This window comes from Larimichthys crocea, chromosome VIII (genome assembly GCF_000972845.2).
Source record: "Larimichthys crocea isolate SSNF chromosome VIII, L_crocea_2.0, whole genome shotgun sequence".
NCBI lineage: Eukaryota > Metazoa > Chordata > Actinopteri > Sciaenidae > Larimichthys > Larimichthys crocea.
This window is the reverse complement of record NC_040018.1, coordinates 6815539-6840119: the sequence shown is the minus strand read 5'-3', so window position 1 is coordinate 6840119 and position 24581 is coordinate 6815539. Positions and strand designations below refer to the sequence as shown.

Below are 24581 nucleotides of genomic sequence, written 5' to 3'. Positions count from 1 at the left end.
GTTAACCATCAATAAGTGGTTCCACTATAATTAATGAAACTGCTGGTTGTGAATGATCCTCAAAGTGTGAGGTGACCGTTAAATACAGAGAAAGAGAGCGTGAGAAGGAGACTGTGTTATTCATCTTCAATCAGCAGCCTTTCAGCACTGAGTGCTGCCCTTTGATTTGATTTGAACTCAACATTTGGATCTAAAAGGGGCACAAAAGTGATAAGATTTTAAACCACTAGAGTAGCCGCTGCTCACTGGGGAAAACATTGCTTCCCACACACCTTCTTACAGTGTCAAGCAATGACCCAGACTGTCTCCGACTGGGGTGTTTTCGTCTGTTTGAAAAGAAATGTGCATGTAGTCAGACACTGAACATCGCTGTGGACTCATGGTTTGACATATCTGAACAACAGGGGTTTGGATTGGTCATCAGGAAGTTCAATGGCCAATCCATTCCAGGGTCATATTTTGACATTACTGTATAGTTCTCAATTGTGCCATCACGGCCCTCACAGACAGTCTAAGGCCTGCTGAGGCAGTGGAGGATGAGCTGAGCACAAAGGAATCAGTTTGCTGCTTTGTAGTTCATTTTAGGGGTCAACCACATATGCATATTTGCTCCTGGTGACTTCACTGGTCAAAGTTCACCAAAGTTCAACTCTATTTCATGTAACCATTGGCTTACAGTGTTGATTTTTAGATATGTGTGACCGTAGCCTAATACTTTCAATTTTGAGGAAACCCTTCCAAATTTTGGACTGAGGCGGTCACACGTTTTTGTGACAAATGTAATTAGTGAAAATGACAAAAAGACATGAAGACTCTTTGCTTCATGTTCTGGATTATTACATGAAAATATCGGAGCCTTCGGGTGTGTCACAGTCTGCTCCTCTCTCACCTGCGATTCGTTTCTGGTTCGTCTGCTTCATCGCCTGTTTACCTGCTTGCCGGACTGGTTTCCCCAGCCAGAGCCCCCAGACCTTCCCCGTGCCCAGAGAGACTATTTCCTCAGCTGTGGCTTTGAACTGTATTACTCATCTACCTGCCAAGTGTAATAAAAGTGACTTTCATTTATTACCTTCGTCCAGTGTGCTGCATTTGGGTTCTACGCCCGTTTCAGGGTGCTTTTTTTCAGTCCTAGACAAACTTTTGTCACGTCAGTGGATGTGCTGAAGAAATAAAATGACTTTCTGAGGCGTACAGTCCAAAACTTCTAAAGTTCCTTGTTATAGCACCACATATGGCCAGTGGTTACAGTTCTTTTGTCTGGGTAGTAAGAGAGATTTCCAGTCTGCCAGAGGAAGACTGTTTCTGTATTGATCATGTGTTGACACTCGCTGCTGCCTGTGAGGTTGATGATGAAATCCCAGAGACTCCTCCAAGAGTCAATCAGCGGTGCGTCCAGGTGTGAAAAGGTGTGTTTAACACAGTGGGGGGCATCTCCTCTGTTCACCCCGTGGACGCAATTATATGAATGATTACTGACTGACAGATGGCCTCTGCGAAGAAGCAGCTTCAGGATTTTCTGTATCAGTGACCTTGAACTGTAACAACAGCCTCCAAATTAGACCTGATTGAAAGAATCAGCGCAGGTCGTGCCAAAAACGACAACTTAATTTTAATATTTCGTGACAAGCCCCGACAAATGTTCTCACCTCTTTTTTTTTTTTTCCTTCACTTGTTCTTTATTTCGCTCTTAACCACCTTTGCAGAACTCCTCTGGCACAATTTATGCGCTCGAGCAGCTGCTGATTGCCTCCTGTCACAATGAATCCCTTCACTTGATCTGTCACATATATGTTCTTTCTCTTTAAAATTATTATTATTTTTTTTTTAACACAGTCTGAAGCAGTAACACACAGGGAGGGGGGGGGGGGGGAGCATCCGTTTTCAGACCTGCGTGGGTGGAGGAGATAATTAATGCAAAAACCTGTCAGTCCTTACCATTAAATCATAATGCTAAGCCCCTTAAAGGCTGCCCAACACTAGATGCTCCAAGCGTGGGCTGGCCGGGAGTCCTTTTTAAACTGTCTCACAACATTTCCAGCTTGTTAAAAGGACGATGAAGCAGCTTTGATCTTCTCTCACTGGGATTAATATTTCAACTTTTATGAACTGAAAGAAAAGAATATTAAAGAGCAGGATATCAAAGAAGAGAAATAATAATGACATGGCGCTGAATAATAAACTATTCATGAGGGAAAAAGTACCTTGCTCCACCCTTTTCCTTTTGAACCGTCAGGACAAAGCCGAGCTGCAGCCTCTGAGTTCACTGGATCGGTAAATAACATACACTTGGACAAGTTCACTCTGTCAGCCCAGCATCCTTCAGAGGCGCTCGTGTGCGTCACAGTGAGGTAATTAAGGGTTGTGGTTTCGGGACCTTTTCTACTTCTGTCTGCCTACACGGCTTACATTTGTGCTTAAATAATGCACAATGTTCTCTCTTCTGTAATTGCAGTGTAGAGAAACAGTCCGGTGACAGTTTTTTTTTTTGCAGCAGCAGCAATGATAAGAATTTCCCTCATCTCTGCTGCACGTGTGTGTGTGTGTGCATGTGTGTGTGTGTTCACAGATGGAAATACACGTGCAGAAACAAACACATGCAGGCTTAAGTACACATCTTAAAGGAGCAGTCTGTAGGATTTAGTGGCATCTAGAGGTTTGCAGAGCGGATTGCAACCCTCTCGCCTCACCCTCTCCTTCCTAGTGTGAAGTTGAAGTGACGCTGCCTGTGAAACGCACAAAAAACAGCCTCTAACTAGAACCAGTGTTTAGTTTGTCCAGTCCCTGTTTTCTGGAGGGGCTTTAATGTCGCTGTGCGTTCATCCACTGATCAGTGTGTCAATAAACAACCGAAGCAGCAGGGTGGAGAGGTGGTGCACAGGTCTTCACCAATGACAGTATCTTGACCTATGTGGCGGCTGTTGCAGTGCATTGTGGGATTTGTAGTACGAACCATGGCCATTAATAACAGACGTATGAAATGATCTCTTGAGTTAGACATTTCTGATTTACTATTACTTTGTCCTGTGTTAATTATATTTACTGTTATATATTTGTGCATGATATCCAACTTGAATCTGTATACCTGACAGGGGTATGCACATAACTTTTTGTTTTATTTTATTATTTCAAGTATATCTATATATTTTTTTCCTATATATTTCTTATTTATGTGTATTTTCTTATCTATCTTGTGTATTGTGAGCTGCTCAAACAAGTTTAATTTCCACAGTGTGGAATCATTAAAGGCTATCAGTTTCTTATTTCATCTTGATAGAGCCCCCTGAATCTGACACACTGGAACTTTAAGTAAATGACTCTTATTATCATTATTAATATGATTTATGTGGTTGCATTTCTCTCTAAGCTGTAACTCTTTAAAAAATTGTAAGAGATTTAGACACTGAAATAATAATAATAATAATAATATTAAAATAATAATAACAAAAAAATAAAACAAAATCTCACCTCGGGGTTCTGAAAAATGTAATCATCTTGTCAACAGCTGTTTTCATAGTCAGGATCCTGAGGCTATACTTGGGCACAAAGTTACTTTGAGCTAACATCAGCATGCTGATATGCTCACATTAACAATGTTATTGCTTATATTTATCAGGTAATATGTTTACAATGCTCATTAAGTATCGTAGCATGCTCACATTATTAATTAATAGGATTCATCTTCTGTGGACCATGAACGTCACAATTTCAGTTGAGATAAAGTGTTAGTTAGTTTGGACTGAAAGTGGTAGATTAACAGACGTCCACAGAGCTGATGGAGTTTTTCAGTTTCGGATTGTTCTTGTCCCCCAGACATTCAACTGGAAAGATCATCCACTGATTAATTCAGGCCTGGGCAATTAGTTCCATAAAGGGCCGGTGTGGCTGCAGGTTTCCAGACTTGACTCATTTAATCAACTGATCTCAGTCTTCAGAGAGTTGATTGGTCAAACTGTGTGCTCTTGGTTGGTTGGTTGGAACAAAAACCTGCAGCCACACTGGCCCTTTTTGGAATTAATTGCCCAGGCCTGGACTGATCATCAAAGAATATCAGCATCTATCGCTGATGCTATCCTCTGCGGCCACACAAGATGTGCATATGTCCGCACCTGAAGCTGATTCAGGATCAGTGATACTTAAACAGGGACCATTAATGCTGCAGTACATCGTGTGTCATTAAATCTTAATGGCATCTTAAATGTAGCTGAGCTCCAGTGGGACTTAAATCAATTCCAATCTGGAGAAGTTTCTGTCACCGTCAGAGGTACATACAAAGTTATCGCTCACTACTCAAGATGAGGGAGGGAAAGAAAAATCAATAAAGTCTGAACTATTTCAGGCTTTTCACAGCCATAATGTAGCAACTCGAAGTGACAAGGAGAGGTCACATGGAAGAAAAGACCCAAACGGGCTGGAAATAGTGGCAAAAATCATGCCATAGAACTGAGGAAATGTCTGTGGAAACCCCCTATGATATTACGATAACTGGGAAAATGCATCAGCTCTGTCAGTCAAATATCTGATGTTTGTATTGATGTCGGGCTGCTTAAAGGAAGGGAAGTTGTTGTGGTGGAAAATAATAAATGACAAAAAGACTAATATGCAGCCTAACAACACCACCCCTGGATCAATGGAAGCAATCAGTGGACGCATAATGAGGCAGCTCGAGTGGTGTTCAAAAGCTGCTTTGTGATTCTGGAACAAGTTTTAAAGCATTTTGTTTTACAACCAGAGCCCCGAGGCAAAACGCAGACAATTCACCGACGGTGAAATTCATTATTTTAACACATTTTTCAAGGCGAACAAATGTTGTGCCAAACATCCTTGCTTTTTCTTTGCCAAATAGTTAAAGCTGCTTTAACCATTTTTAATATATAATATTTACTGTGTGGATGCAAATCTAAACATTTGCACATGAAAAATATGAAAATGAGGCTCCCAATTTGTGACACATAATTCCTCCACGGTAGTGACGACACTCTGCGTCACAGACTTGTCATTTGAATTTCAGAGTCTCTGTTCATTTCACAGTCTTTTTTTTTTTTTTTTAAATGTCTGTGGTATTTTTAGGAGCTCCCGGTGTGTCAGGTCGGAGAGGCTGAGGAGACAGATGGTCGACTACTAAGTCCAGAATAAAGAGATGGAAGAAAAACACAATGGTGATCAGAAAAAATACAATACCAGTCATTTCAGCAAACGGACGATAAAGATACATTTACGTCCGTGATAAAGACCGCCAGCAGTCGCAGGGAGTCAGAGCACACGTCTAACCCATGAAACTTTGGACCGCAGAGGGTCATAAAAAGCACTGCACTGTTTCCCAGCCTGGACTTAAGGGTAGATTTATTGTTCGGATATTAAGAAAAATCCTGGTGCTTTATTGGTGTTATCTGGACAAGGTGTTCTGTGTTTGATCAGGATCTTTCTCTCTTTCTTCACCCCAATCTTGGTCTGATTAAAGTTGAAAAAATAACATTAAATATACCATTAAATATGTATTAAAAGTATGGAAAATTACATTATCCTTCATCGACAAGAACATTGATATCGGACAATTCTGCTAAATTTCTGCTAAGTTTGACAAAGGACAGTGTTGGTTTCTTTATGATCACCGGTTGCAGCAAATAAACAATAAATCTTGTGTGTCCTTCTAAAGGAATAGTTGTGGTTAGGTCAACATTACTTGCATTAAAGACAGACCCATTACACGCACAGCCACCACCCAAATAATCCACAATCTTATCACCTATAGTGTTGGCACTGAATGTTTGTTAAGCTGCAAAGGCCGGACTCAGACAACAACAAATCAAGTTGGATTTATTCAGAAGCGATGACGTTGAAGAGCTGGATCAGGGTTTCACGACTGGGACAACAGACTGAAGTCACGCAGGCAGAGATGACAGGTGAGTAAAACTGAATTACAAACTTGGCCGTGGCATCTAGGATCATAGTAGGAAAAACTGAGCGATCTGGCAAAGAGTGCAGAGAAGACCACGGTATTTACACTGCAGGAAGTGATGAGTGGATGAGATGTCAATAATTAGTGCAGAAAAATAAAGGCAAAGCACAGGTTTACCTCATTTATGTCCAGAATTATTACCAGTTGATATTTACATGTAGAGAATAATTACCAGATGTGACAAATGAGTCCCTTGCAGACTTTTGCAGTCAGCTTTTTCCCCTCCATGCTTGTTAACTGATGAGCAAAGGTATAGAAACTCTCCTGAGAATAGTTACATAAGTTATAATTCATCTGCGCTCTTCAAACTGTAATCTCAGCCCAGGGAATGTGTAAAAATGTGCTGACGCTTCCTCCTGTATTCTAATAATAAAACACTTACACTAGACTTAGAATGAAGTTCACTTTTCTCCACTTTCAGCTTGTTCCTCTGTCTAAAGGTGTTTCCGCCTATCACGATCCTGAGAGGTTTAATCGCTGGAGGAAAACCGCTAACATGGATTCATCATCATGCTATCTCAGAGAAAGGCCAGGGTGGGTGAGTGACGGGGGAGGAGGGAGAGCAGGTTTGGAGGTCAGGAGGAGAGCCTGGGGATCAGTGCTGGAGTAAACTCTTCACATTTCCTCCAACGAGCTACTCTGAATGTCCGTGTGGCTCAATGAATGTAATATATATATATATATATATATATATATGCATGCTCTCTCCCCGTCTGCATGGGTTCACTCGGGGTATTTCAGCTTCCTCTGACAGTCCAAGTCTCTAAATTGGCTGTAGGTGCAAATGGAAATGTGAACAGTTGTTTCTCTCTATGTGCCCTGTGATGAACTGGAAACATGTCCAGGGTGTACCTGGACATGTTTCCCCCAAGGTCAGGCTCCAGCTACCCGCTACCCTGATAAGGATAAGCAGTTATAGAAAATGGATAGATGGATGTGCTTCCAACTTAGTGGAAAACCCTCTCCAGTTTCAACTAGAGAATGCCCCGTGCATAAAGCCATTGACTGTCCTGTGCAGAGCTCTGACCTCAGTCCCATCCAGCACCTTTGGGATGAACTAAAACTGGAAGAACAATGATCATATCGTCCATCATCCACGATGGACCTCATTCATGCTCTTGTGGCTGAATGGAAGCAAATAGTACAACCAGGTGCCAACATCTGGAGCCAGAAGAGTGAATGCTAATATAGCAGCAGATTAATGCCCATGATTTCCTTAGGAGAAATCTGTCGTGGACATTCAAAAGAACAGCAGTGCAGTACAGTTAACATGCAGTATCACACACCTAAAAACATATAAACAACGCTATGCACACACACCCTCCATCTCGTACTGCTGAGAAGCTCGATAGTGGATCTAAGGAACATTTATACCTGTTCAAAGTACAGCTTGGTGACCTGTATCTTCTGAAGGCATCAGCTCATGCTCTGGATGTGGTTTGGGTCACGTTTTAAGGCCCCGCTTCCTCACAAGTCAAATATCTCCTGGAGAGACGATGGGGCAGCATTATTTTTCAGGTTGTGATCTGGCAGGCTTCCAAATTATGTTGTGATAATGAATAATGGATTCAGTGGCTGCCGTGTAGAACAAAACAATGTTTTTTTATCCACACCATGGACCCTGAAGCCTGAAACAGACATGAAAACCATCCGTTCTCTATCTTTCACACTGACACATAAAAGCTGCTGTCAAACAAGCATCCAAAGCTAATTAAACTTCCTAAATAATTAATCCTGGAGAGCAGCTTATTAGAGTTGTTGTAATGACTCACATTACTCATTGAAGGTTTTCTCTTTTTGCTATTGGACCAACGTAATGTCTTTCTGTTTGACAGTCAAACTAGAGTAATGTCTCAGTAAGGAAATTACTTAAGGCCCAAAGGTCAATAGCAAGCAGCTTTAATCTTCCGATGTCGACCGCAACACATCAAACACCCGTCATGTCAGAATGAATAACGTGGAAGCTTCATGAGGAGAAAAACAGAACAAAGAGTCCATGTTAGACTTATCAGACAGTCAATGTTTCGAGTGAGAAAAGGACGTTTTATAACTCAGAGCGCAGTAAGTGATGAGATGAGAAATGCTTTTACAAAATGTCAAGGTGAGAGCAATCTCCCCATTTTTTTGGACGAAGAGTTGTCGCTTTACTTCTGTCTCTTTCTGTAATCGCGGGTGGCGTAATCACCGACACGTACCGTGACATTAAAGAGAAGCTTCACTTTGGCATTTAATTCAGAATCCTTTTTTAAAACCTCTTCTTCTCTGTCTTTAACTGTTTACAACTTACACCATGTCGTCTTTTTCAGATCTTTCAAACTGTTGAGGAACCAGTAACTGAAAAAAACTTTTAGTCATAATATATGGCTTCATTTATTTGACAGTTTCAAAGCTCAGGAACAGCTGCTCAGCGAGCTCATGGTGTGATTTTTTTCTCGACTTCAAACTGTTGCTTTCTTGATATAGTCAGAAGACGATCCATGAATATTCACTCGATAGAAATCTGAATCTAAACTAATAAAAATGAGTAAACATCTTTCCTTCTGCTGTTGATAATTGTTCAATAAATATATTACAATCTGTAATCAACCAAGCCAATATACCGTCTCCTGTTTTCCTTGAAAGGAAAAACACAAGTTAAGTTTTCTAAAATCTAACAGTTTGTGATGTGACATTAAGAATGCTGCAGAACAAAGGAGTTATGTACGGGTTTATACTGTGTGTGTCATCGCTTTTAATTTACTGAATTTGTATTAATATGCTTACAGACGTGAGGAATTATTGTTCAAATTCCACTTTTTTCTGATCTCCTTCAAATGTTCAGAAAAATCCATAACAGCTGGACCAATTCAGGTCATGTGAGGCTCCAGAACAACTATTGATTGGATCTGCTGCTGAGTCTTAAATTGCTGTTACTTCATTATAATTATTACCTCATTAATAATCAGTATTACCTTGTACAATATGGGAGTCATGAACCCTGCATTGATTTTCACAAAAGAAAATGCTTCCTTATAATTTTGTTTGACATTGTGCATGAAGCTGAGAGAATATTAAAGTTTCCACGACGTCACATCAAAACACGTTGTGGCAGCATAAGAGGCGACCATCAGGATTTCAAGCACCGACACATTATTCAAATCCTGCTGCAAAAACTGAAACTGTGCGGCTCTTAAACTGCTCGTCTAATTTCACCGGAAATATGAAGTGTTTGAAGTTAAATAAAACCTCTCAGAACATGATTGTTTCACACTTTGCTGATTTTCCGTCCCACTTTATTATTTTTTTTTTACCTGACGCCTGAGGTCAAACTCTGCTTAGATGATTTGAAAGAAAAAAAAGACCAAAGCCAGCTCACAGCAGGAGCTAATGCAGCGTTCAGTGGATATTTGTAAAGAAACGGCACCATCTTCTGGTAACATTCAGATGAATTCTTCTTGAAGTCCAAGTTCTGAATCACATTTTGCACAATCAATACATTTATATATATATATATATATATATATATATATTTTCTTGTCTTCCATAAGGAAAGCAAGTGAAAGGGGAAGAGTTGAGCTCATCTGGCACATGTTTTATTAAATAAATAAACTTAGATAACCCTCTCTGGTCCTATCAGGGGCTCTGTGTACACATCACAGGTACAAAATAAGTCATGTCATTCAGGAATACCTTAAAAAGGACTGAAAGAAAGCTACAGAAGCCAGGCAGTTGATCAGGCGTGTCAACATCTTCCCAAATAAGACTGATTTACCAGTTTTACAAAGATAGTCTGGACTGTATCACAGTGTCAGCAGACCAGAATCTTAAATTCATTTCCTTAGAAACAGCTAAAAATAATTTGTGGTATGAGTGAAACATTTTGTGCCATGTGCTGACCGACAGAGGCAGAGACAATAGCCTTCAAAAGGTCAGGTTGTTCCAGGTAACAGGCTGTATGAGGATGTTTTTTTAAAAACGCTTCCTCTGAATGCAGCTTTGGTTCAATCACACAGGTGTTTTCACTCATTATCCCCGATTAAATATCTGCAAAACTAATGACATTCATCAGCCTCAGCTGCTAATTATCAAACGTTAGCGTGCAAACACACTGAGATAAGATGCTGAACATGTTAAACATTATACCTGTTGAGCACTGGCATGTCAGCGTTGTCAGTTTAAGCATGTTTTTGCATGATTTTGTTTTGATGAATGAACCCAACTGCAGACAGGTAAGTAACAGGTAACTTTAATAACAAAAAAAAAACAAAAAAAAACACAGAACTGAGATAAACATGGGGGAAACACAAAGACTGAACAAGGCAGGACTGAGGAACAGACAACCTGACAAGTGAAAGAGGGAAAACACATGGACTAAATACAAGAGAATTAATGAACTAATTAAACACAGGTGACAGAGGAAACAGGCAGAGACAGAACAGACGGCAAAATAACAGAAGATAACCGAGGAAAGACTCTCAACATAAATACTAAACCAGAAACTCAAACCTATGACACGTGTGCTAACATGCTGACGTCCCTGATCATCATTTCAGTCTTTTATTGTTTATTTTTTCAAATGTCGGAATTGAATGGCATTTGTTTACCGGCACTCACAGCACTGATTCAAAACAGCAGTATGTCTTTCCAGAAACGAGTGGACGTCCTTGAATTTGTTTCTGAAAAGACATAATGCATTTTTTTTTAAAGCTGTGAGCACCACAAATCAAAACATCAGCATAACTAGATGCTGCTAGGTCAACACAGTATTGTAATTGTTGGATGGAGTGACCCTTTAAAGATGAACCTTTGACTTCACTATCTCTCCACGGGGAGTCCAGACAAGCTGTGAAGTAACCTCGAGGAATCTCATTAACATGTGGCTGATACCGTGATGTTGGGGGCTGATACAAAGTCTGTTGTCCTTTCCTGCAGGTTATTGGCATCCTGATAAAATTATCTCCAATCTGAGCAGCAGACTCCAGTCTTTGTTCACACCTCTGATGCAGTGTGTGTCCGTCACTAAACACGTGCAAACCAAAATGTCTTTGTAAAAGTTCTTAAAATGAAAATGAAGCTTAGATGCCTTGAGTTATATTTGAATTACATCTCAATCTAATGGATTTCCATTTCTGCCACTGTGTTAGCTCAGAACTCGAACCATTCATATTGAAAGTACAGAACCCAATTACATATCTAGCCCAGAGATATGCGTGATGGATCTTTTTCATAAGCTTTACAGCTCGCAGAATCTGAGTGGAATCACTGTTTTTGCAAGACGTCTGGGGCATTAATGTGATTTATAAACACGGGAAGTAGATATTTTACAGATTTTGAGGTTTCGGACTTGTTTTATATATTCAGGATACAGTAAAGCAGTCAGTATTTGAAGTAAACAAATTACAAACAGCATTTAGAGCATCATCCATGGAACCAAGGTCATGATGTCCACTTGGGATGGAGGGACATGTCTCCCTCATTGTCCTTTTGTGACAAGGGTAGAACAGAAACGCTCTGTTCAAATACAAATCAGAATTTTGTGAAGTTTGATTGTATTATGGGAGATGATGAGCACTTTCTTAATATTCTACTAAATTAATGGTGTTTTGTCATTTCTGCTTTATTGCTTGGTGTTTTAATAATGACACAAGCCCTAATAGAGGATCATACCATGATTGTTGTCTATGCATTACACGTATTACCATCTGTTTGTATGATTCATATGTATGAAATCAGATTCACAGTATCAAGGTCACTGTTAAGGATAGATTATTATGGGATACAGAGAGTTTGTGTTTAGGAAAGCAGCTGTCATTATGATTGTTACTATGGTAACCAAAGGATAACCAGAGGATAGGGCTGTCTCTCTCCTTTCGACACAACAGATAAGTACACAACGTAAAAGTGAGAACACAGACTAATTATAGACGACATATAGACGAACCAGAGAGGGCAGCTTCGTTAGGATTGATCCAGCTTCAATAAACCTTTCAGTATAAGACATCCTGTGCACTGACTGAACTCATCATTGATTAATGAAATTCTCCACAACACTTTCATTCTAATAATATTCTGTCATAGAAATGTGTTGAGTAAAATAATTAGTGTTCTGCTTTGTGGCTCTGGCTCATCATTAATCCCTTGGCAACATTAACAAGAGCAGAACCGTATCGCGGCGTGTGGTAATTGGTACCTCGGTGTAATTAAATGACACACATTTATATGGGATCCATTTTTATAAAGAACTCCACCGTTTGAAACACATGTAAATCACATTCTGCAGTTCAGCTTCACACAAACGCTACTCTCATGTTTCAGGTAACATTATGTACAAAAACTGCTCTGAGTAGCAGTACACACACACACACAAAAGAAAGAAATCCCAATTTTTTTTTTGCGTTTTAGCATCATTGTATAGGGTGCTGTTTGTAAAGTGGCTCATGCTGAAAATAACAGCAACATTTTGTCACATTTAGATTCAAACAATGTTTAAAAAACTGATGTGAATTTTTGAGAGTCACTATTTCTGCACATTTACAACAATATTTGTCAACTTAGAGATATTTTAAATATTTAAATCCAAATGTTAAATGTTGCACCTAAATGTTAAATGTTAAATCTAAATCTAAATGTTAAATCTAAATCTAAACCTAAATGTTAAATTTAAATCTAAATCTAAATGTTAAATCTAAATCTAAATTTAAATCTAAAATCTAAATGTTAAATCTAAATCTAAATGTGAAATCTAAATGTTAAATCTAAATCTAAATGTGAAATCTAAATGTTACATCTAAATGTTAAATCTAAATCTAAATGTTAAATCTAAATCTAAATGTTAAATCTAAATCTAATATGGTAAATCTAAATCTAAATGTTAAATCTAAATCTAATATGGTAAATCTAAATCTAAATGTGCTGTTCACTGTGTTGGTTCACTCTGACCAAGGTTGTTTCCAGCTGCAGCTGTTTTCACCAAAAACCTTCAGTAACTACCTGTTTGACACCGAGAACAGCCCACAGACACAGTTAGAGACCAGCTGGTGAACACAGTGGAGCATTTAGCAGCTAAGGAGGCAGATATTTCCCTCTGGAGTTGATGGAGAACAAAATGAGAGCCCCATCGAGGGTGAATATTGGATTTGCATTCATTAGGTGGACACAAACATGACGCTGAATGAATGATAATGTTGCTCTGCATCTGATAGATATGTAAATAGGCAACTGTTTGCTAGATCAACTTTATAAGGTGACTTTATAACTTCATAAAACTACTGCACCAAAGTGAAATTAAATTGGTCTGAACACAATGGTATATGCTTGTTAGATCAATCTCCTACATACAATACACTACAACATGATACATTTATATTTAATGTCTGACATATAATCAAGAAGAGAGATGCTCTTTTCTTTTAAACCAATATTCATGCAGTCTGTTTCTCATTGTTTGTTCCTCGTCATCAGGTTACATGAGCTCATCTGGGGATTTCACCAAACCTCTAATCAATAATAAGAGTGAAGTAATACAGTCAGACTGGAGGGCAAGCAGCAGGGAGCCTCAGTCATTCAGCTTCATTTCATCACGGGGTTAAAGGTTAACAGCTGACCCTCTGAATGTTGCCTCTGGGCGATCACTGAACGACTGTCTGTCTCTGTTGGTCCTCAAATTAAAGAGCAGAACAAAGTAATGTGAGGTCTGCGCCGGTAATTGCTCCATTCATCTCTGTATCTCTGGGGAAACATAAAAATGTTGCTGCCTGCCTGAAGTGATGATAGAAGAAACTTCCAATGATCAATATTCACCTAGAAAGTGATCAGAAGGAATCCTCTGGATTAACTATTCAGCAGGATGTGGAAAAGGCTAAAATGTTTAAACAAGTAGCCCAGAACAACAGACCCTTTTCATTTCCCAGCCTGTTCAGTTACCTGCACACTAACTCTCCCTCCTGTTCCCGCCACATCCCATCACCTGACTGCCCCACCCTCCTGCTCACCTGTTCCCACTTCCCACACCATCCCTGCAGTGAATACTAACACATTTTCACCTGTTCCCTCTTAGCTTGTGTTATGTTTTCCTCACCGGTCCAGCTACACCTGTATGATTGTCTGCCTGTTCTGCCTTTCACTTCTTTTTTCTGTGTGTCCTTTTACTTTTGTACAAACACTCCCTAAGGAGATGTGCACTTTAATAAACTGATGCTGAGTTCATATATATGCGACCAATTTACTTCCTTTTACAGTTTTTTCCAATTGCTTAAACACAATTTTGCAAACTAGTATGGTTTTATCAAAATACTAAGACAATTCACCAAACCACACACCCAAACTGCAAAACACCTCATATATCCCACAAAATGAAGCACTGCAACCAAAATCAAACTTTTGCACCAGGCACACACTTCATTCATATTCGTAGATTTTTGTCTTAACCGACTACACACTGTTTGGCATAATGAAAAGCACTCTCATCTTTAGTATGCTTTGCCATCATACTAACATAGTTCAAACTGTGGAGAATTCTTCAGATTGCTCACATGCACAGAAATATTTGCAGATACACGCACGTGGTATTGAAATCTTTATTTTATTTATTTTTCACCAAACAAGTCAGTGCAACATATGCACAGCAGATATATTTACATTGGAGTGAACTAAAATATGCTCACAGAACAGTGAGCTGAAAAATACAATTGCAGAAAAAATGTCAGAAAAAATAAAAATATAAAGAGGAAAGCAAAATAATTTGACAACACTGCTCTACCCCGACCTCTCACTCTTATTCTCACCCTCCCTCTTCATCCTCCTCTCTCAGCAATGTCTTCCAAAGATGCTCACCTGTTCTCTTTTATTGCTTACTTCCTGACTGAAGTGTTAAACAATTATATAACACCTGTTTGGCCAGGTGGCACATATAGTGACCAGTGAGCTCATGTAGTGTCATTTTATTTTATGGCGTGTTTTGAAATTGCAAACATGTGACTTTATGTCAGATTGTTGTGTCTTATGCAGAGAACCACGTTCAGTGCACTTAAAAAGTGCCACTTTGAACTGCAAAATGTGTGTAAAGCTGAAAATGTGTTTCAAGTTTTGGAGATTTGAGATGAGGTTTGGCTCCCTGTGTGTCAGTTTAAATATTTGAGCTATCCATGTCATTTCAGTGTGTTAGCAACAGGAAAAACTGTAATCGCATCTGGCATGTAGTTTGGTACATTTGATAGATTACATTAGGTGTACTCAGGAAACAACAGCTGCCTGTTTGCCAGCTGTTTGAGCTGCTTAAACAGAGCTCTCTGCTCTGTGTGACAGCTGTTTGCACAAACACAGGAGCTCTTTGTGGCTCTCGGCAGGCTGGAGCCGGTATAAAGGCACAGAGAGCTCAGGTGAGCCGCCGTGAGTCAGAAGACTGAAGAGCCTGAGAAGAGCCTTGATCGATTTTGGAAGGCTTTCAATGAAACTGGATGAAGTTTGTGAAATAAAAACTGTAGATGGAAACAATACAGTTGAGCAGACAGTAGTGTTGAATTACGTAAAATTTACCCAACAGGAAAATTAGCTATAGGGACCAAAACAGTTTTTTGTACCAGGCTGTAAACATATTTATTTCTGCTGTGAAGTTGAACATTTGAACATGGGGACTTATGGAGACTGACTCACTTCTGGAGCCAGCCTCAAGTGGACATTTGAGGAACTGCAGCTTTCCCAGCCACAGAGGTTGCTGCTTGGTTACAAGCAAAGACAATTATGACTGCAGAGGTCAGAGGTCTAACCCTAACCCAAAATCAATTTTGCCTCAGCTGATTAGGTTAGGTAGGAGTACTCTTTTAATACATTTCATTCTATATAATGTATTATAGAGATAGTTATATACATATATATAGATATATATTATATATATATATATATAGATATATATATATATATATATATATATATATAATATAATATAATATATATATAAGATGAAGATATAAGATAGAATGTGCTCATTGGTGCATAAAATATGATGACTTTCTTCAGACTTCTTCCTTTTCTGCAACAGGCACAAGTCGTTTCGCTCGAGTGAAGCAGAATTGAACACTTTTCATTCGTTATTGACCTTTTTTTTTATTACAGGTTAAATTGCTTCAGGCATTGAGCAAGGGAAACATTACACTGCTGTTTGTCTCCTATCTTAAATGAGCTCTTCAGTCTTTTATGGTTCTACGGATTAAGACTCCTGGGACAAATGAAAAGCATGTATCTGCTGGCTGCAGGCATCATGAGTCGGCGAGCCGGATCAGCGTTTTTTTATTATTATTATTTGGGATGTTGCTTTTGTCACAGCTGGATGCTTTGCTTTCATTTGGCACAGTCTGTGGTGAAATACAGAGGAAGACTGTGAATGAACAATATTTGTGACGAGCTGCTGTTGAATGTGTGCAGCAGCAGGGAGCACAGACTCTGACAGAGGTGAAACTTTAAGAAGTGCAAAACATTTTCAGGTTCAGACACTTCCACAAACGTTCAGCTGCCATGCCGGCGAGACTGTTGTTTGTATATTTTGACTTTGAAAAGTTTAATTCATAAAGTGCTACATTAGACTTTATAAGCATGTTTCACTTGGCTCCACCCCAGCAGTGATGACCCAGCAGGTTATTTTCCATCGACTATCAAAAACAAAACTCTGCTGTGACTCCAGTCTGGTGCTGCAGCAGGAAAGAATTTAAAGTCAATTTAAAAAGAAATAAAACATCAGGGCAGGTGGTCAGACCAAGAAACTACAATGACATCAAATGACGATAGTTTAAGGGGTCCATCCAGGGAGTTGTTGCTCTGCAGCTCGATGCAGATTTTTAGCCTCTTTTACCTTGTTTTGGTTCCAGCCACAACAAGCAGCTGTACAACATGCACCATACATCAGACAGACCAAGTTAGAGACTGAACATAGGACGAGCGTGAGAACTGATCACATCTGGAAAACATATGAGCAGTATGATAAAATCGATGACAGCCAATAGGACGGTGTTTAGTTTGTCCGTTCTGGGCTACTGTTCTGACGTATTCTGTAAATAAAATCTGACACACCAGACCTTTTAAACATACAGTATAATGTAGTCTGAATAAGAGAGTACATCAATACGAAATGTCTTTCTTCTGCACAAGTAAATGCTCTTTTTTCTGCCTCAGAGAACTCTGGGTAAAGCTGCACATGTGTAGCCTGAAAATGAGACATTTCATTGTAATTTTATTATTTGAATCTTTAAAAAAATCTTTTTTTTTTTTAATTAAAATTTTTTTTTACACCAACGAGAGGGAAAACGCTGTAAAGAGCTTTTTCTCCCGAATCTTGATGCTAAATGTTTTTGCACATTTCAATCTGAGTAACAAACTTTTTGTTTTTTAATTAGATTAGAATAAGAAGCCCCATGGAGATGTGTGACCTTAAACCACATCCTGATAAACGTCTCAGTCTCTGTAACACATAAAAGAAGAAAATAAAATACTTTCATTGTGTGGATAATAGCAGTAGCTATTAGTAACAGTCATCTAAGCCACATCAGCTGACTTTGTGTGATTATTTCTTCATGACAGACGTGTGCAGGAGCACTGCTGTGTGCAACCTTTGCATAACAGGTCACATGATCAGGCCCCATTTCCAGTGTAAAATGTTGTGTTTGGAAAACTGGATTTTAACCCTCTATGGCATGACTTTTTATTTTAGGGTGGAAAAAATATTTCAGTCCATTTTTTTTTAAAGCTTTTAGGTCCCTGCTAATATATCAATCATAAAATTTGACCCCCCCAACCCCCTAAACAGATTTAGGTTTGTTGCCTCAGGGCAACACTGTGCGACAGGGGTACTAAAACACCAAGGTTTTCACTACTACATGGAATGAGAATAAGCAAGCAGGAGATACATTAGAACACGTTTCATTAGCAGACAGACCATCTCCTTGAAAAAAGCAGGAAGCACATTTGACATTTGCACAGTTGAATTGATCATATGCCTTTCTTCACCCACAAATGCATACACATACAAATGTACATGTACACAAAAGCCACACACAAAAGCATACACATGCATTGAGACTCACGTGTATATAGTACACAGCTACACAAAGATGCACATGTGTATACACAGATACACACACAGGAATGCACACACAGACACACATGCATATACATACAGATGCACACACGCACACACCACACTCGTGCAGGAAACACACATACTGTATACACACACACACACATACTGTATACACGCACACACATATTGCACATATGAGCACACACATAGACACACACAAACTCATTATATATGTTACTTTACTGACTGGCCCCTGACTGGCCCCTGACCTACTAACTGGCTCTCAAACCTGATTCTGGGGTCCACTCTTCCTCACAGCCCTCCTCAAGCTCACTGTCCTCACTTTCGGATGGAATGATCCTAACTGTTTGCAACCATAAAATGTCCTTGCATCCATTTCCTACAAGCAATAGTAGAGAGTGCATTGAGTACATTGAGTATGGTGCTAATTATCTATCTCAGACATCTCCATCCATTAGTATGATATTGCCCTAACAAAAGTGCTACAACTGCATGAAGTTGCCCTGGGGCAACATTTGAAAAAACACAGTTTTAGTATATAAATAAAAACAAAAAACAAATATAAACAATCAAATATGCTTTTCTACATATTCATGCACATTCACATATTTTTTTCAAACAAGTTATTCCACTTTGAAGTGTAGAAAAGTGAAATTTATCTTAGCGCACTCTGCCTCATGTGGCTTTGCTTCCCTGAAGGACTGCTCCACCCCAAGACACATACCCAAACACACTTCAGCCCCCATTTTAATGGACAGTGACATTGTCTGGTGTTGTTAGGGGTGAAAAAAGGTTAAAAAAATTTAAAGGGGTACTGCCAGGGCCAGAAATAGGGTTTGTTGCCTGAGGGCAACAGTATGTCATAGAGCATAATAAATCTGAATGATGATGTTTGTGTACAACTTGACAGAAAGTATTGGCAGTTTGGAACCTGCTCATGCTCTCTGCAAGATTGAGAAGTTCAACAAAACTTCAGTGAACAACCTGAAGTGTGTGTCAATACATGGATTTATTTACGTCAATATGCAGCTGCAATATTCCAGTAAAAAATGGAACACAATGGAGCACACCTTAAGCAAAATACAGGAACAAAAGGTTGTGTTAGAAATGTGTTTATTGAACATGAAACATTCACATGCTACAGTAAATAAGCGGAACTCTCAGCAATACAAAACCCATGCTTATCCTCGAGCAACAGCTGCCAAACCAACGACAATACACGATGGATGTAAATGATGACATTAGAGACGTAGACTCAGGGTTTGTGAGAGTGTGCACAGGTTGTCCAATGCTGCAGAAAATGATGCCGTGTGTGTGGAAAAGAAAAAAAAATCCTCAGAGCTTCAGATGCACTTGAGCAGGTAGGAGTTGCAGTTGGCTCCTCTGCCGCAGTCGCAGAGCTTCCCGATGCGAGGGCCGAACTTCATGGCACACCGGTCGCCCATCCCGCACTGACAGGAGGGAGGGAGATAGAGAGGTCACTCACACATGTTCAGATCTCATTAGTCACTTTGCTTCCATTAATTGTTTTTAATCTTCTGTTAATTCTTCTGATGTAATTGACACAAGAGAAAGAGATAGAGTCGTTTTTCGGTGTAATAATTAAATCCTGCTCATTAGCTGATTCTCTCTCATTTGCACAGAGTAACGTTTGTTGGCATTTCCTTGTTATCTTTTAATTACTGGCAGCTTTCTTTTGCCAACTGCTTTAATTAAACCGCTGCAACAGAATCCACATGACTGACTCACTAATTTACACTCTGCTCTCCATCACAGGGCAGTGCTGGAAGGTAACTAAGTACATTTAGTTACTCTTTACTTAATTTATAGAATTTTATGTTGCTTTATACTTCCCCCTGCATTTCAGAGAGAAATATTACTGCATTACATTTATCCTATATATATTATATATATATATATATTACCTGCTAATAAATTATTATTAAAGATTGACTGCAGGATATAAAGTAGTTGCAATATGCCCTGTCTCTACCAGCTGTATCATTAAGGTGACGAGTACATTAATCTATCAGTGATTGGATTAATTAATAGATGTGATTCTGCATGATGAGTTCTTTAAATATATGTTAATGATAATATTTGTACTTTTTCTTATGCAGGACTTTTACTTGTACACTGTACTTGTACTTTCATTTATAAGTAAATGATCTTTTCTTGAGTATTTATTTGTTACATAATGTTACACAAAAAAATAAATCAAGTTACCAGTGGGATGCTTCCTCTTTTCTCAGGGGAAGAAATCCGACCGTGCATCCTGCCCAGCAAAGCCTCCAGTGCTTCAATCTGCTCAGCAAAGATGGATCACAAAAAGAAGAAACGTTTGACCTGAGGAGAACTCCATGTGCACGTTAACTTCTGAAACTCTTAAATGTTAAAACAGACCTTTTTAAAAGATAACGCCTTCAAGCCCAGGATGCCATGCTATTTAGAGCTGCACCATTGAGGAAAATGGAAATATCCTAGATGTCTTGTCTATTTTATACACATTTCCCCTCAAATCCAGCCTGATATATTTGGAAACTGAATGTTCTGCAGACTGGATTCAGGGGTTGGCAGAGTTTAGCAATCATAAGACACTTATAAAACAACAATGAGAATATTGTCTTCCCGATATTCTTCTTCAAGTTCTTTGTGGTTCTTATTTTTATTGTAGAAAATATAAATATAAGAAAAGAGCAGATGCTTAAGGCCTGTACACACACACACACACACACACACACACACACACACACACAGACGCACAAAAGTTTCCCAACATTAGTAAAGCTGGAGCTGGAGCATCATGGCATTCCTTCATAAACGCGCATGCACGGAGCTCTTCAGATACTGACCAGGTCTCTGTCTGCGGCTGGTTCGGTTTTATCCACTCCAAAGTCCTCTGCGGAGACTTCCTGGGACGCCTGGCCGTGACACATGACGGACAGCAGGCCGACGAGCAGCAGACCGCGGAGCATCCCGGAGCTATCCATGGTGCTGGGTGGAGGAGGGCGGAGGTCCCGACAGGAGGAGGCAGCAGATCAGTGACTGGAGGAGCAGAGAGGGTCGCAGCAGGTCCACAAGAGATTCTCCCTCCACCCACTGGACCTTCTCTTGTCTTATATGGACTCATATAGCCCCGCCCGGGAGGCCACTGCAGGATCAACACGCAGGGGAGTGTTGGCTTTGTGGGCAGGGATGTCACGGGTGGATAAATCCACTGACACTCACACACACTCACACTTTTAGAAAGTCTGTCTGCAGTCACACATCAGCCTGAATCCAACAGGAACTGACAAAAAGTCACAAAAACAGTCAAACCCGGGGAGCTGCATGCTCACATGATGCATTCAATGTATTTAAGAGGTTTTTATGAAACCATAATCCACTGTCATCTGACAATAAATTAAAGTCTTCTGTTCTGTACACTGTAAAAAAGAAAACATTTTAAAAAGTGTGTAGATTTTACGATGAAATGAAATGAAATACGACCAAACCATGACGGGAAAATACTGTAAAATAAGCCGTGAGTTATAACTGTGTTTTCCTGTGTATTTCAAAACCTTTATTTACACTGCTCAGAATGAAGGAGTATTTTATATTAGAGACTGTTAATTATATATATATTACGGTCTTTTACTGTCATAGTTTGGCAGTTCTTCAGCTTAAAATCTCCAGACATTTTAAATATGGAATAAAACACCAAGCTTATATGTGAAATTAACAGTACTAATATCCTTTTACTGTAAAATTAGAAAACCATATTTATTACAGTGATATTCTGGCAACCACAGCTGCTTTTTTTTTGTTTTTACCGTAAAAACAAGTTGTTTTTTTTGTGTTTTTTACAGTGTAAAACGTGTAAACACACAGTCATTGATTTTCTTTAGATCATTGAAAGTACAGATGAGCACCAGCAGGCAGCTCCTCATTCAGGCCAAACAGAATAGATCCAGGTCTCTCTGGCGGGCGTAGTAAAGCTCTCAGAGGCGACTAGGCTGTGTTTGAAATGATCCTGTACGAGAGTGAAGGAACTAATAAATGAATCTCTGAAAGTGAAATTGATTTTTAGTTGGATCGTGTTGTTGCCTTTAGGTGCAGTGAGGCTCCATGATAATTGCAAACATCAGTCTTTGCAATAAATGTAGCCCAAAGTCAAACGGGAATCATGGAAACAGACGGGAAGCACCACTCAGATACTGAACAGAAGGTGGTAGAAGTGCAGATCATTGTCACTTCATCATGAGTTTGTCTTTATGAAATACAGCTTTATTACACAGATGCAGCAGTTACTCACATATTAGAACAATTCCAGCCTCACACACGGTTTGTTGTTTCACAGTACATGCATCACGACTTCCTGCTGCATTCAGCTGGTCTGCAACTCTGAAGAGTCTGAGTCAGCCACTGTCAAAGTTCTTGTATTACTTACTTAATTAAGACTTAATTCTCTAACACATACCACGCCAATATGGATATATATTTGGACAGGCTTATTGCATATTGTGGATGAAGGTGAAGTGATGATGAAGGAGGGATGAAGGGCTGAGGGATGAAGGGGTAACAGATGGATGGAGGAGTTCAGAGATGGTGGCATGGTGGCTGGAAGATGGGACGGACACCAGGAGGCAACTGAAACTGATCTGCAGGGTTAGACACCCAGTGGTTCCTGTATTTGAAGTAAAGAGAGAGAGAAGGGAGAGATGAAAAAGAAAAGAAGAAGGGAAACAGAGAGAAAGAAAAAGGAAGTCGATGGAAAAGTACTTCAGGTGCAGAAATAGGAAGAGTTCAAGGCGTGATCTTTGTTTCTGAATGTAAAGAAAACTTTGTTTAAGTCTATAAACTCATTTTTAAACACCAGAGACACATTATAGAGCTTTAAGGAATATTATTAGTATCATTATGGGGAAATGTCCTGTGATGAAGTGAAAATAAAACAACAGAAGAACAGATGAAAGCTGCTGATTTTCAGACTTCGAGATAAATTCAATATCTTCTTAACTATTAATGCTGTTAATAAAGCTGCTGACGAGGCTGTCTGTCCCACAGGACTGGTCGACGATTTACATTACAGCTCAGATGTGTGTCGGTGTGTGTGTGTGTGTGTGTGTGTGAGGGATCTTGTGTGTTTTAATGAGGAACTGAGCCTCTTTTTTATTATATAAAAATTATATGATTTTAAAAACAGTGAAGGTATTTTTTGATTTCCAGGTGGAAACTCGCTGAAAATAATCACGTTACGACGTATATTTCTGACTGATGTCAGCTTAAATGATCTGAAGTACAAAGTCCGTGGCATTATTTTATTTTCCATGTTTTGATGCACGAAATACAGAACTAAAAATGTTTAGCATGTTTCTACTTCTAGATCTTTTTTAGGTCAGACAGAATCTAATGTTAACTCTGTCGGTCCACCTCATTTGATGCTTCCATGCTGCAGCACGCTGTGTTTGTGACATACTTCATACTTCATATCTGGGCAGGGCAGGGTGCAGAGTCACATAGGACAAAACACAACCAGACTTTCTGGAGCAGAATGCAAATCTCAAAAGGCCAACATACCGACTGTAGTATTGTTGTCAAAGGGCTAGTGTTTGGAATGAGCACATCTTCTCTGTCTCTGATGACAAAGCATGACTATTGTAAGATATAATACAGTAAATGTGTTAGATATTCTTCCTTTACTGTTGTTAGTGCTTTATCTACAAAAGGAAGGTGAATGAGGAAGATGTAGTGTAGTATTTGTTCACACTGTTCATTAAACAACATGCACTGATTCAGCATGAAGAACTGACTGTGCATTTATCTTAAAGGGCTGCTCTAGTCATTTTATACATACAAGAAAAGATTTACACAGCCTGTAAACACAGATGATGTCACAGTGATGTCATCCTGGACACTGGACCTTTTAAACAAACAAACGCTAAACGTTTTGGACGTTTTCTTCATCAGTGTGCACAAAGATCTTGAAATGAACGTGCAGAATAATATTTTTCATTCACTTTATTTATAAATCTTGAAGATGTATGCAGCTGTAACCTTCATCATACCAACATATTTAATATACAAGGACTGACCGACTGCAAGAAACAACGATCTACAATTGTTTTATTAAAGTTTGCATATTGTCCAACCATACATCCATTTTCCATAACCGGTTATCTTTATCTGAGTCGCAGGGGGCTGGAGCCAATCCCAGCTGGCAACAGGCGAAAGGTGGGGTACACCAGGGACAAGTCAAATGAACTGTGTCAAAGGAAAATGGACATAGATAGTCTAGTCCCCCTCTCCTCCACAGATAGAGTGTGGTACTTTAGTTCCATCTATTAAATCTGCACAGACAGAGTTGGGTGCTTGTGACTGGTGTCTGTCGGCAGGATTACATTTAAATTGGTTCCCATTCTGCTGTGAACCCTCACATATCGGCCCCCTGAAGGTCCCCGGACCCTCAGTTTGGAAACCTGCGCGCAGAGGACAGCAGGGGTCGCTGCGCTTACAGTTTGTGCCGCCCGGAGGCAAAAACCGAGCTCCGTTTCCTGAAACGCATACTTCAGGATTAGG

The 24581-nt window shown here is 39.5% G+C and overlaps 1 protein-coding gene across 1 annotated transcript; it reads right to left on the bottom strand.

Moving 5' to 3' along the window:
- Positions 1–19129: 19129 nt before the first annotated feature.
- cartl (cocaine- and amphetamine-regulated transcript-like) lies at positions 19130–21194 on the bottom strand. Its single transcript, XM_010741284.3, has 3 exons — positions 20876–21194; positions 20250–20327; positions 19130–19474 (listed from the first exon to the last, which is right to left on the bottom strand). Exons 1-3 carry the CDS (start codon positions 21011–21013, stop codon positions 19367–19369), a joined length of 324 nt encoding a protein of 107 aa, XP_010739586.1. The 5' UTR covers positions 21014–21194; the 3' UTR covers positions 19130–19366.
- Between the last annotated feature and the right edge of the window lie 3387 nt (positions 21195–24581).